Below are 12727 nucleotides of genomic sequence, written 5' to 3' on the forward strand. Positions count from 1 at the left end.
TGTTCCCTCTCATATTTGAGTGCATATTTCATAGGCACTTAACTGGAGGATGTGGCTGAGGTTGTAGAAGAAATGTTCTCAACCACACAGTTCTTGCAAAACAGGTTTGTTATAAAATGGACTCAGAGAAAGTCCATCTCACTAGAAGTGCAGGGAACTTGCCTTTTACGGTGTTAAAGTCACAGTGGAGCTGCATGGGTGGAATTTACACAAGCCACAATCAGAATGATCTAAACTCTGTCCTGTAACATCGCTAACTGAGTGCTTCCTTAAACCCAAGATGACCCGTTAACCCCAAGTAAAACAGGATTTAAGTTAGTCCCTGTATGACCACCTGTTGAGAGGTAGGGTAACTCTACCTTGGCTAAACTGGGCCTGACCTGCCTGCAGATCCCTGCAAGTGCGGAGCTCCAGACACCTCCAGAAAGGAGCATGGCTCCAGCTGCTCCCCACAACTGTCTGCTGGCTCCTGAGCAGGCTTTGCAGCCCTGACCTTAACTTTATAAGCACGTAACACACCAGACACAAGCTATTGCATCACTCTGTTGGAAACTGTGCATGCAGGAAGTTGGCTACAGCCTCCCCCAGCTGTATGGGGCAACTTTTAACTGCTTCACAGCAGCTGATCTTTTCTGAATTAAAGAATGTATCTCTTAAAAAAAACCCTCCTGTGAGGCAGAGAGGGGGAAACTTGTCATTTTTAGCACATGGGCCAAATCTACTTAAATTTTATTAACATGTCTATTAAGCTGCTAAACCAGACAAAGTGCAAAATCCTCAATCAAATCCACAAGTCTTAAGTAATACTGGGTTCCTTCTTGTGGGTAGTAAAATTCTGCCAGCTCTATTTTCCTCAACTCCACTGAGCCCAGTGTTTCCTTTCCCACTTTAGAACATAATACAGAAGCTAGAGAAACTCATCTCTTAAAAAAATGCAGTTACTTTATTTATACTGAGATAACATACGGAAAAATTCACAAAACCTGGATTTTATCCCTTCAGTACTGATATATACCAATGCATCCAGCTTTCTTTGGTCCCCTGTTTAGAAGAGTTTTAGGTGACCAGAAACTTTATCTACTATGTCAGCTGGTCCTGGCCCAATGCCCAGGACAGTCTGGGAGCCTGGAGCTATCTGGGTACGACCCGCATCCTGAATTAAGCTCACAGTCAGTCCGAGGTGTTTGGCTTCAGCCAGGAGTTGGAGCAGAGTCTCTTCATCAGGAGCTTTGAGGACCACTTTTGGTTGCCCACAGTACTCCCACTGTTTGAGGAGGTCAGGATTTCTTCTCTGAACTTGCTTGTAGGCAGAAACAGCAGCATGGGAACACTGTGCTGCTACTTTACCCTTTCCCATCTTCAAATCATTGCGGACAATCAGCACCATCTTGAACTCACCGGACTCTCCCATGATGTCAGCTTTGCTCCCCAGGCTGTTCGCAGGTGAGGTCATTCTGGCTTTGGGCTGCCTTAAAAACCTCCCGCGAATGCCCCATCCCAGGCACACTCCGCACGCGATGCCAGCGATGACGCTGAGGAGCCCAGGTTTGGAGAGATAATCCATAGGGGATTTTGGAGACTGGCTGTGAAAGGGGGGGGAAAGACAGGGTTTGCTCGAGGCACAAAAGGAGTGTGGCCAGCAGGGCGAGGGAGGTTATCCTCCCCCTTTGCTCTGCCCCAGTGAGGCCACATTTGGAGTGCTGCGTCCAGTTCTGGGCCCCCCAGTTCAAGAAGGACAGGGAACAGCTGGAGAGAGTCCAGGGGAGAGCTGCCAAGATGATCAGGGGCTGGAGCATCTCCCTTGTGAGGAAAGGCTGAGAGACCTGGGTCTGTTCAGCCTGGAGAAGAGAAGGCTGAGGGGGGAATCTCATCAATGCTTAGAAATATCTGAGGGGTGGGTGTCAGGAGGATGGGCCGGACTCTTTTCAGTGGTGCCCAACGCCAGGCCAAGGGGCAACGGGCACAAGCTGGAACACGGGAAGTTCCCCCTGAACGTGAGGACAAACCCCTTCCCTGTGCGGGTGCCAGAGCAGGGGCACAGGCTGCCCAGAGAGGCTGTGGGGTCCCTTCCCTGGAGACATTCACCCCCCGCCTGGACGCGGCCCTGTGCCCCTGCTCTGGGGGTGCCTGCTCTAGCACCGGGGTGAGCTCCAAAGGTCCCTTCCGGGATTTTCACCCCGTGAGCGCGCACGGGGCTGTGCGGGGGCGGCGTTTGATAGGAGGGGGCCCATCCTCGTGCCCTGGGAAAGGCTGTTCAGAGGCGCCTTCCTCGGTGCGCGGTCCCCTGCGCTCCCAGTGACGGCTTTCTACTCGCAAACGCGTCACCGGTGACGGTGCACAACTTATCGGTGACGGGCTTCAACTCGGGGAGCAGAACGAAGAGAGAAAAGCCCGCAAGTTTTGTTAAAAATCACACGTGAAAACGGACCCTTGAGCTCGTCCCGCCGCTTACCTGCCACGCGCCCACCAGGCCGCTGACGCTCCGCCGTCGCTCGGAAGTGACGCCACCAGGGCGTGGCCGGGAGGGGCGGAATAAGAGCTGACCGCCGGTCGCGAATAGGGTGGGGTTAGCCGTGAGGCTCACAGGAAGTGACGCGCGCGGTGGGCGGGAAGGCCCGGATTTGGCCCCGCCCCCATTTCCGGGTTGGCCCGGGCCTAGTGGGAGCTACCGGCGCGGAGTGGGGTGAGTGTGTGGCCGAGGGGTCGGCTCGGCTGAGCTTGGCTTGGCCTGGCTGGGTCGCCGCAGGGCCTTCCCCAGGAAGGGGGGGGCGTCCGCGCGGCCGTCCCCTCAGCGGCACCGCGTCCCCCATCCCGCCCCCTCAGCACCGAGCCCGCGGCCGCTCCCCTCCCGGCTGGCCCCGGCGCCGCCGCCCCCTCCTCCCCTCCCGGTGTCCTCGCGGTGACACCGGCGGCCTGGCGGTGGGGCAGCCCAGCGGCGGTCCGGCCCCGCGGCGGGGCGGGGCGGCGGGGGGAGGCCTTCAGGGGGGCGGGAGAGCCGGCAGGCGGGGCGGCGGCGTCCCAGGGCACCGCGACCCTCCGAGGGCCCGCGATGTCGGTGTTGTGCGAGCCTGGGGCCGCGGGGGGCGGCGGGAGAAGCCCGGCCCGGTGCGGAGAAGCTGCAGGCGGGAGGCGGCCGCGGGCAGAGCGCTGCGGGGTGAGGGAGGCCGGGAGGTGGAGAGCCGAGAGGCTTCCCCGAGCCGCTGGAGGTGCGGAGGCCGCTCCGCACCGTGTTCAGGGCCGCGGCTCTGCTGCTGCCAACCCATTCCCCGTCCCACGGGACACCGGCTCCACTCGGGACGCTTCATGCCTCGCCGGACAAAACCCCACAACTGGTGTGGTAGAATCGCCCTGCTTTGGCCCAGGGGAGGAAGCCTGATGACACAGGGAGAAATTCATCCTTCCAGCTGCAAGGGAGTCGGAATCCGATGGTCTCTGTCTGCTTCTCCAGCAGAAATGTGTTGCGATCCCCTAGCTGGGCTGCAACTGCATCCTCTGCCTCACGCCAGCGCTCCTGGTTCCTAGCGGCTGCCGCTTGGCTTATGGACTTGCATGGATAGGCCCAAACCCGGGAACAGTCTTAATGACTCACGTCTGCTGACGAAAGTTAAGCACCTAGATGGGTTTGTCTGTTCTTCTGTTCTCTGGCCAATGTCCTCTAGTGAGTACAGAAGGTAATAAAGGAGTGAGTTTCCTGTTTCGTTCCAGTTTTGCCTCTTAGATGTTTGGCGAGTTGTGTAGGTGACCTGAGGGCAGGGGTGGTAAGTTTGTTTGTTTGGTGGCTGTTTATCTATGAAATGCTGTGAATCCAGGTTATCCGCTTCGAACTGCACATACGACATTCCTTCAGGGTCCTCTCCTGTCCTTGTTGTCTCTGCTGTGTGATCACCAACAAGTGGGTATCCTGGTTTAGTTAAGGTTAATAATATGGGTTGAGCGCTCTGAGGTGGAGAGAGTGTGATATTACTCTTTTATGCCTTGGAGCATATGAATTTTGTTTGAGCAGTGGCTTCTGGTGCTGTTTTACTGTTAGGACTTCTGCTCTTCTAAGGTTGTTTCACCCCATTTCCTGCCAGATAGGTTGACTGGGGGTTCTTGTGCTTTATACCGCCTTACCGTACGATTGCATATATAAGCTCTTCTTAATGCATTAATTTACCTATTGAAATGGGCTTCACTATGTCAGTCCTCTTTCTTTCAATCCATTATTTCTGCAGCATGAGACGCACTTTTCTTTATTCCTTATTGCTTGTAATGATAGTTGTAATGATTGCTTCATCCCATGTTTTTAGATGAGAGTTTGAAAAAACACGTTTCCAGTTGTGCAATGGGAGGTGAGCGCTACTTGTTAATTTGAGCTAAGCTTCTCGTCCTACTTAACAGCTGAAATCAGTGGTACTTACAGTTTCTGTGGGAAAGGAGAGGAGGAGACTTAGTAGCTTTTAAGTGGGTAGTAGCAATGAGGAAGGTGAGTACACTGGGATCAAGCCTCTTAGCTGGAATGCCTGCGCTGTTTCCATCTTAAAGCTTTTTTTCTCTGCGGTTGTCTTTGAATATCTCTTGAATGTCATAACTGTTTCTGACTACACCTTGTGAATGCCTCTCCTTAGAGCATTACATGTAATTAGAGCATATTTTGAGATCTCCTTTTATTTCTTAAACTTTGCTTTTAAAACAAAAAACTATGGCTCCTGATGTGTAGTAAGAGTAGGCCAGTTCTTCCGGTATAGTGGTGATGGGAAGCGCGTTGTTATCTGAAAGTTAGAACTTTAACTTCTGTTACTTGTGGAGAAGTCTGAGTTGGATGGACTTTGCTGTTCCATGAGAACAAAGAGCACGGCCTTGAAGCTGTTGCAACACTAACCTTTTTGTGTTCCGACAGCAGGTTGGGACCTTAGTCCCAGGGCAGCACGTTGGTGGTTTTGGTGCTGCACTGATCGGGTGGACCCGGGAGACAGTAAGATATTAGTGAGGCAGGCAGTGTTCAGTGTATTTCAAACTTGTTAAGAGAATACATTTCTCTCTTACAAGGCTCAGAATTAGCCTCTCTGATTCACGTTGTATGGGCAGTGTATTCTCACGGAGTGGCCGAGGCAGCCATAGTGTAACCTGAACTGGTTCCAGTTAGAGGCTGTTAATGTCTGACAAGCAGACGTTATTGTCTCAGGAGCATGTTTCAGCTACTGTTTTTTCTGCAGGGTTTGTTAGGTACTTCTGTCTATTCCCTTTCATCTCTGCTGTACCTCCCCTTAGAGAAGAAGCACCCTGGATATAACAGCTGGGCGGGTTCAAGCATCTTCTTGCGGGGAAACTGTCTCCCAGCTCTTACGAGATAGGATAAAGACAAAGTTCCTACCAAATCTCCACTCTCCACCAGCTGCTGGAGGAGTCAGAGGTGGTGATTCTTAAGGCTGCGTTTATACTCTTATTTTTTAAACTCGTCATTCGTTCCTAGTCAAATTTTAGCGGACCATTTTTGTGCAGGATGTGTTATCATCCTGTGACAATTCCCATGACCTTTCTTTCCTCTGTGCCTTTTGGAAGCATAGGGAGGCTGACAGCGGAGAGCTTGATTGCCACCTTCTGAAGGCAGAATGCGGTCTGAGGGCTGCAAGACAAACATCTTGGTGGATAGTATGTGCGTGGGTTTCTGTGTAGGCCTCTGGACCTGAGGGCGTGAAAGATACTGCGTCTGTTTAGTCACCTGAATATTAAGTTATGGTCTTTTTTTCCAACGTTGTGTGGCCCCTCACTCCAACGACTTTCTGCTCGTATCAGCCTTCCCAAATCATCTGTTTTGCTGAGAGGGCTGCTTGGGCATACGTGACGTGCCCTCCCCGTGAGGTATGTTGTTGTGGCACTGATCAGTGCTGCGGTAGTACTTGTCACCAAGTCTCGGTTTGAGAGAGGGCATGAAGTACTGTGTGTTATAATTCTGTCCCATTCAAAATCTGGGTATAATTGAGCTGGGCGCTTGGGAAACTGAAGTTAGCATAGCAGCACAGCAGTAATGCTAAGGAGGTCTCCAGCGATCTCCTCAGGTCACCGTCTCAGCAGCGTGTTTCACCCTCTCTGATAACCTTGATGTGGTTTTCTGAGCAGCTGGTTGAGCATTGTCCCAGGCAGCAGAGAATTAGTCTCATTCTGCAGGCTGTGCTCTCCACCCCAGGCTTGCTGCCTGCTGGCAGCTAAGGAGCACAGAGCTGGTCTGCGATCTGCATTGTAGCATGAGATGCTACACTGATAATGTTTACATTCCCGGTTATTTCCGTTTCCTTTCTTAAATTTAAATTGCTTTTCTTTTTCAGCAGGAAAGGCCTGAGCAACCTGAATTTTGCTTTTCTTACCACCTTCCGTGCCTTTTCATCTATATATTGTACTCTGTACTCTACTGTATTATTATAGCACCTGATTCTACTGCTGGATCTACACAGACAATATTCATGTTTCACCTGAGAAAAATCCAGCCAGGAGAACAGTTTAATATATGTGGCCTTAATGGCAGGGACAAAACTTTTAGCAACTGCAAAAGAAAGCGCACAGCATCCCTGAAACTCATGTTACAATACTATTAAATCATTCTTTCCTAAAAGATGTCCCAAAGTATTTTTGGAAAAGTGGAAATTTTAACTCTAAATTGTCAGATGACTTTTTTGAAATAGTATTTTGCTAGGAATTGGAAAATAGGTCTGGTGTACAGAGGCATAACCCACAAAACGGAAACCTGTGGTCTTCAACTGAATTACTTTTCCTTTGAGGGATTAAACTATTTTAGTTAGAAAAACATTTTTAGTATGGGAATAAATGCACTCATATCAAAGTAACCCATTATAGCTAAATCTGCTGAGATTTTGAACGTCTTTCAGATGTGTCCTAATTTATTTTAATTGAATGCTTCCCCTGAGTGTTAAAGGACTGGAAAAAAATCAAGCAGTTACTTTTTCTGTTTTCTATCATCTTTAGGAAAGTTATTAACCTTCAGGTTAGGGACTGTGTCAGTTTTGTATCACATGATGAACAGTATTATCGTACTCTGTAGGGACAGGAGGTTTGGAAGAGCAGTCGCTTTGGTCTTGAATGTCTACAGAGCTGAGGACGTAGGCATCTGTTCTGCTGGCTTCGAATACAGAAGAAGCAGCGAAGAGTGACATAGTCGTGCGGAGCTGAAAGGGTATGTAAAGTTTCACTTCAAGACGGATCTCGTCCTTTACCTAAATGTGTTCACGGGCCGGGCAGCCTTTGACTTTTGAGGGAAGGTGCTCTCCAGACTGTTACTTTGCCAAGAAACTGTTAACTTATTCCCTGTGTAAATTGTTGCCTATGTAGAGCATTTGATGACTGAAACAGAACCATGTTGCAGATGTATAATGCTGTCTGTTCTAGTGCGATTAGAGATCCACCTGCGAAAGTCTGGTTTTTAATCTTTTGTTGTCCTTACTGTAACTGAAGAACAGTGGTGTAGATAAAGAGGGAATGGTTATCAGAAAAGTTGGGGAGAAAGAAGGAGCAGGGTACCTGCAGGACTGGAGCATGTGGGTTAAAATGCAAGAAATGATAAAAGACTGGAAATGGTGTGTTGCGAAGGTGGCTGGGAGAAAACATCAGCAAAACGGTCTCAGCTATAAATCTAGCTCTAGCAGCTGTGTGACAAGTAACCTTGACGGAGATGAGAGTCAGGGTTCCAACGTCTCTTTAAGAAGTGGTATGAGTTAGTGATACAGTGTCTGGGAAAGCAGTGATATTAAAATAGTTTAACAGCTTCCTAGTTGTCCCAGCACATTGGAAAGGAGTCCTCAAAAAATCCTTAGTTACAGAACGTGAGCCCCCATTCGGCTGCTCCGTGTGAGAGCGTGAGCACCCAACTGCCGTATATTAAACTGTTTCCTTTTACGTAAGCGCACCCAACGCTTGGGTGCTTCAGCAGCTTCCTCAGAGCTTCAGAAAGAAGAGGCTTTTGTCCTTTTCTCTGATTACGGAGCGCAGAGATCGCAGTGCCTAATTTTATGTTCTCATGCTCTAATAGCTTGTTATGCTTTGTCTCACTTATGCTGTGAAGCGCCAGTCACAGTTACCATAAGCCCTTTTTGTTGACCAATTTACATTTTGACTAGGAATAATTGTCTTTTTATACTTAATGTTATGGCTTGCACTAAAGCTGAATAGTGTATTGTGGGCTATTTGTTCAGCCCTACAATGAAGTTCTTGTGCAAGCACAGCTCTAACAAATGATCTAAGCGACTCTGATACAAAAACTGTTCAAAGTTGTTTTTCTCAGTCTTTTAAATAGTTTATTTTTATATTTGCTGGTAACTGCTCAATGTATTAGGCAAATTTATTTTTAGATATGGGCTCTGTGTCTTTTTCATCATTCGTAAGAAGCGAAGTTCTGTTTAGCAGGTGGAATTTAATTTCCTGTGGTGAACTAGCATGGATTTAGTGTAGACTTGAGTACGTGGACTCTGTTAATGAAGGGTAACTCCATTTTGGGTCAGTCTCCCACTCTGAATAATCTCCATGGGGAGACATTAGTGCAGGACTGGTGATTCTAATAGGCGTCAAACAGAGCAACAGATCAGAGAGCGGAGCTTTGTGGATGCACATCCTGCAGCTCCTTATGCTAAGATGCTTTAAGTATAATTAGACTTTGGTAAACCAAGGAGTTTTTTCTGAAACCAATAAGGGTTTGGTTTCTGAATTGCAGCTCATTCGGACTTGCCATGTGATAGGTATCAAGTCTCCTAGTCAACCAGTATTCTTAAATAGAAGTTTTCAGAGCTTTTCTGCAGAATTTTTGAACTTTAAGACCTTCTTAACAAGTATTTGCTCCACAGAAGTGTGCAAGGAGATTATTTATCTGCTTTGCTGTAAACGTTGACTTGTGTACTTGAGGTAGCGTTATGCAAAGCTAATCCCAGATTAGTGCCTTTCCAAGCAGGCAGGGTAAAACTGGCTCTGCTAGTTGAGCTTGTGAAAGCTGTAATATGTCCATAACGACGCACCTGAGATCTCTAGAGGTTGATGATTTTTACGTGCTGGTAAGATGTTTAACGAATTGCAGTGGAATTCCCTTCATGGAGAGGGAGTGTTGTGCACAGCCTAGATTTTAGCATCAAACATGGAGAGCAGTTTGTGTTACAGCAAATTAACTTTATTGAAATGTAATTACGCTGAGCAGAGACCAAACCAATTGAGACTTCGATTTTGAAGGCTGGATTTGCACAAGGAAAAAGAATTAACTTCAAAATGAGGAACATGTGGCTTCCACTTAGATTTGTTTTGTTTTGTTTTAATGTTTGTTATATTTAAGCCAACAAAATGTGACTGAAGTTCCCTAAACCAGAATGATTTTTTTTAGCATGGCTGTGTGCAGAACAGCTCTGATGGCTTTTGCTTCGTAAGCAGATTTCTGTGAACATCAGGCCTCCTAACTGTGGATGCCCAATTTAAATACTCTCCCCTGCAGTTTGTGCTTTGTGTGTGATATACATATACATGTGTGTATATAAGCTTATATTGTGACTATATATAAATATGTATTTATATGTGTAAAAAACAAGAGCATGACAAGCAAGTGCGGTCAGTAGAAACGAAACCCCCACCATCTACAGGGACTTGCTGTCCTAATGAAATTAGGAGATGGTTAAACATTTGATCCTTCTATCACCGTAGCAACTGGCCAGTTATCCTCAGTCAAGTACTGGTGTGACTCCCCCGACCTCCAGGGTGTCAGGCTGCTGTAGAACTGATCTGAGGAGAGGAGGAGGTTCGCGTTTCTGCTGTTTGACTAGCAGTTCAGAGCAAACCTTTGATTGCACATGACTGCAGAATGATGCTGTAGAGCTCTTACTGCAGCAGGTCAGTCCTTTGTTGTCCTTGGCTGACTATGGAGCCCTTCAGCATTTTTCACGAGCAAACTTTGGCAAAGCTGCTTTATTAATTTTCTTGGTGGTTTGGGTGTTCTTGGGGCCCAAGTTTCAAAGAATAAAAACTGTAATGTGGAAGAGATTAGTTTCTGCTAGCTTGTTTAACCTGACCCATTTCTATTTCTGTGCGTTTCATTTCTGAAAGGAGGTGTTGGGGGAAGGACTTCCCAAGACCTTGATACTTTTGACTATTGTTTTTAAGTAAAACCTGTTTAATAATCACATTCTAGCTAGCAGTTTTATCTGTATTGCAGGTAAGGCACAAGGTTTGTACCTGTTCAGAAGAACCTCTGTCTAAAACTGACTTGTGAAACCCTGGAAATATTAAACAGATGGAGCACCTGAAATCTTAACATTTTATTTAAAAAATTGGCAAAATCATTGCAGCCCGAATCAAAAGGGCGATCTCACTCCTGTTACCAAACCTGAGCTGCTGCTTGGCTCTTAAGCCTAACATAAATCAAAGGGGAAGTATTTTTTTTCTGTAAAACTTCAATTTCCTCCACTAAACAGTCTTATATAACCTGTCATTTTAATATGGCACTACTTTTCTTTCCAACAAAGGCAGCATATCAAAAACTGTAAATCATATTTGCTTACAGGGAAAAATGTAATGCAGCTAAGATGCTTTAGGTCTGTGGGACTCTCTTTCCAAAAGAAAATTGCAGAAATTGTTTTAAGAATCAAGAGAGAATCTTTAAAGCAAGGAGCCTGACTGGCTACTTTGTGTTTGATTGCATAAGAATTGTCAGCATTTCAGTTTGGGGCTTCTTTTAAGGGGGGGGGGTGGGGTGGGAAGGGGCTCTTGCAACATTCTGATTTATGCTGGCTTCCAATTACTGCACTATTTGCTCTCCTCGATCAGGAAAACCCCAGCTGTTCTTTTGCACTTTTTAAGGCTGCTCTCACTAGAGAGAGGCTAAACTAGCAGGCAGAATGTACACTTCTCAAAAAAGCATTCCATCAGAGAGCTCTTCTCCACTGAAGAGTTTACGTTTTCTGGTTACAGATATTAGACTGCAAAACACAAGATGCAGTTCTGCATCTTAGTTACTGTCTTGAGGGCTACTTTTTTAGGTCGTGATGTTTTTGAGGTCTGTTTGCACACTTAACTACCTGGAAGCTTAGTGGCAGAATAGATCTTTCTAATATGAGAATCAAATACTAAGTGCTTCTCTCTCAGGATTGAACTGAGGCCTGTATGAAGGTCTGCTGCTTCTGGAGCCCAAACAGTGGGCTGATGAGTAGAAGGGACTGTTTAACAAGCTTTTTTTCAGTTGTTAGAAGTGAGGGAGTTTTGTCATTTAAGTGAAAAAATTAGATTTATGTAGGTGAAATGTTTTAATCTTTGCCATTGTGGGAATTGAATCACTTTCTCCCTTTTAATGGTGTAATGCAGGATAGCTGTTGGTCTAGAGAACTGCTGGATGTTTGCCTGTATACTTTGACCGTGGGGTAAATGGAGTCTTCTAACCAGACATGGAGACATTATGCTCTTTGTTTTTGTCCTGCTGATAGATCCCCATACGTGACTGATCTATGAAATGGCAGAGAATGGAACAGATTGTGACCAGAGACGCATAGGAATGATCAAAGAACAGCACAATGGAAACTTTACAGGTAGGTGGAAAATGAGGTGCTGCGCTCAGCTGGTCAGCTTGGTGTGTAAAACGGCCAGTGCAATACTTGAAGGGAATTTACATTGGTGCACTTCATGCCCGGGTAACGCAGAGGGCCTCAATGCCTGAAGCAATCTTGGAAACTTCAGTCGTCTCTCAATCTCGAGTCTAGAGGCTTTATGTATTGTAAAGCCTCAGAATAGTTTTATGCCGTGTATTTCCATTCAGTTTTCTCTTACACTTTTTTCTCCCTCCAAAGTTCTTATTCTGTAGTTCACACGCGTGTGAGCCCTGTAAAGCTGACTTGGGTCCCTGAAGCTGACAGGGGCTGCAACAGGACTGAGCTGAAAAAACTAAACCATGTTGGCAGATACGTGGCGGTAGAAGTCAGGCTATGCAGCCCCACCCTTTGGCACTGAAAAGTTTGTACTTGGTAATAAAAATCTGGTTTACTCTGGGAGAAATCCAGTTATTAGTCTTCCAATTTCTAGTTTTTCTGTCTACATTTAACTTCACTCAAATTAATCAGTTTCAACGGTAAATTACTAACAGAACAGTTAACTACTTCATGTCCTGCCTTGCCTCTGTTTTCCCCACTGGTATGTCTGAAGTAGGCTTGAGTTTATGTTTAGGATTTGTGAAAATAACCTGAAGATGCTTAATGAAGAGCCTGGGTCACTGAATTATCTGTGCTGCGTAGTATAGCATAGAATGATCATCACTTTAGTTTTTCCTGTCAGCTTTGAATGTGCCAGTTCCATATTTAAGTTTTGTAACCAAGTGATTTCTCAAGTTGTATGTGGTCCTACACCATTGTGTTTTGCGACCTTGACTAAAAACAGTCAAAAAACAAGGTTGAAGCATTTTTTTATTAGAAATATTAAGGGGAAAAAAAGAGAACAAATTCTTGATGCAACGAATGTGGCAAGATTTAAAAAGAAACTGTGTATGTATGGAACAAATCAAAGCCTTTTACTTACAGGCTTAAATTACTCTGTAACTCTGAGGGAATGTGGATGTTATCCAGTATTTGCCATTGTAGGATTTCTGTTAGTTCGTCTAAAGCAACTGATGCTTACAGCTAAAGAATACAAAATTAAATGGGCTCTGTGACCAATGAGGGGTGCAATTTCTATGTAAATATTAGCATCTGATAAGGCAGCATGTTTCAATTACTAGAATAAGACT

The 12727-nt window shown here is 46.2% G+C and overlaps 2 protein-coding genes across 7 annotated transcripts in view; one reads left to right on the top strand and one right to left on the bottom strand.

Annotated features, from left to right (window-relative positions):
* Nucleotides 1-922: 922 nt before the first annotated feature.
* PTRH2 (peptidyl-tRNA hydrolase 2) lies at nt 923-2559 on the bottom strand. Its single transcript, XM_075113397.1, has 2 exons — nt 2453-2559; nt 923-1583 (listed from the first exon to the last, which is right to left on the bottom strand). Exon 2 carries the CDS (start codon nt 1562-1564, stop codon nt 1046-1048), a length of 519 nt encoding a protein of 172 aa, XP_074969498.1. The 5' UTR covers nt 1565-1583; nt 2453-2559; the 3' UTR covers nt 923-1045.
* A 13-nt stretch (nt 2560-2572) lies between these two features.
* VMP1 (vacuole membrane protein 1) overlaps nt 2573-12727 on the top strand; it is a 68938-nt gene continuing 58783 nt past the window's right edge. For 2 of the 6 annotated variants that reach the window (XM_075113387.1, XM_075113393.1), the window contains exons 1-3: nt 2573-2683; nt 7037-7168; nt 11439-11540. In XM_075113387.1, the coding sequence (XP_074969488.1) occupies nt 11465-11540 (76 nt within the window). In that variant the 5' untranslated portion in view covers nt 2573-2683; nt 7037-7168; nt 11439-11464. Of the gene's footprint in view, nt 2684-3362; nt 3672-7036; nt 7169-10914; nt 11015-11438; nt 11541-12727 lie in introns of those variants that run through there. The other 4 variants (XM_075113388.1, XM_075113389.1, XM_075113391.1 and 1 more) reach the window with 4 other exon arrangements.

This window comes from Phalacrocorax aristotelis, chromosome 18, assembly GCF_949628215.1.
Source record: "Phalacrocorax aristotelis chromosome 18, bGulAri2.1, whole genome shotgun sequence".
Taxonomy (NCBI): Eukaryota; Metazoa; Chordata; class Aves; order Suliformes; family Phalacrocoracidae; genus Phalacrocorax; species Phalacrocorax aristotelis.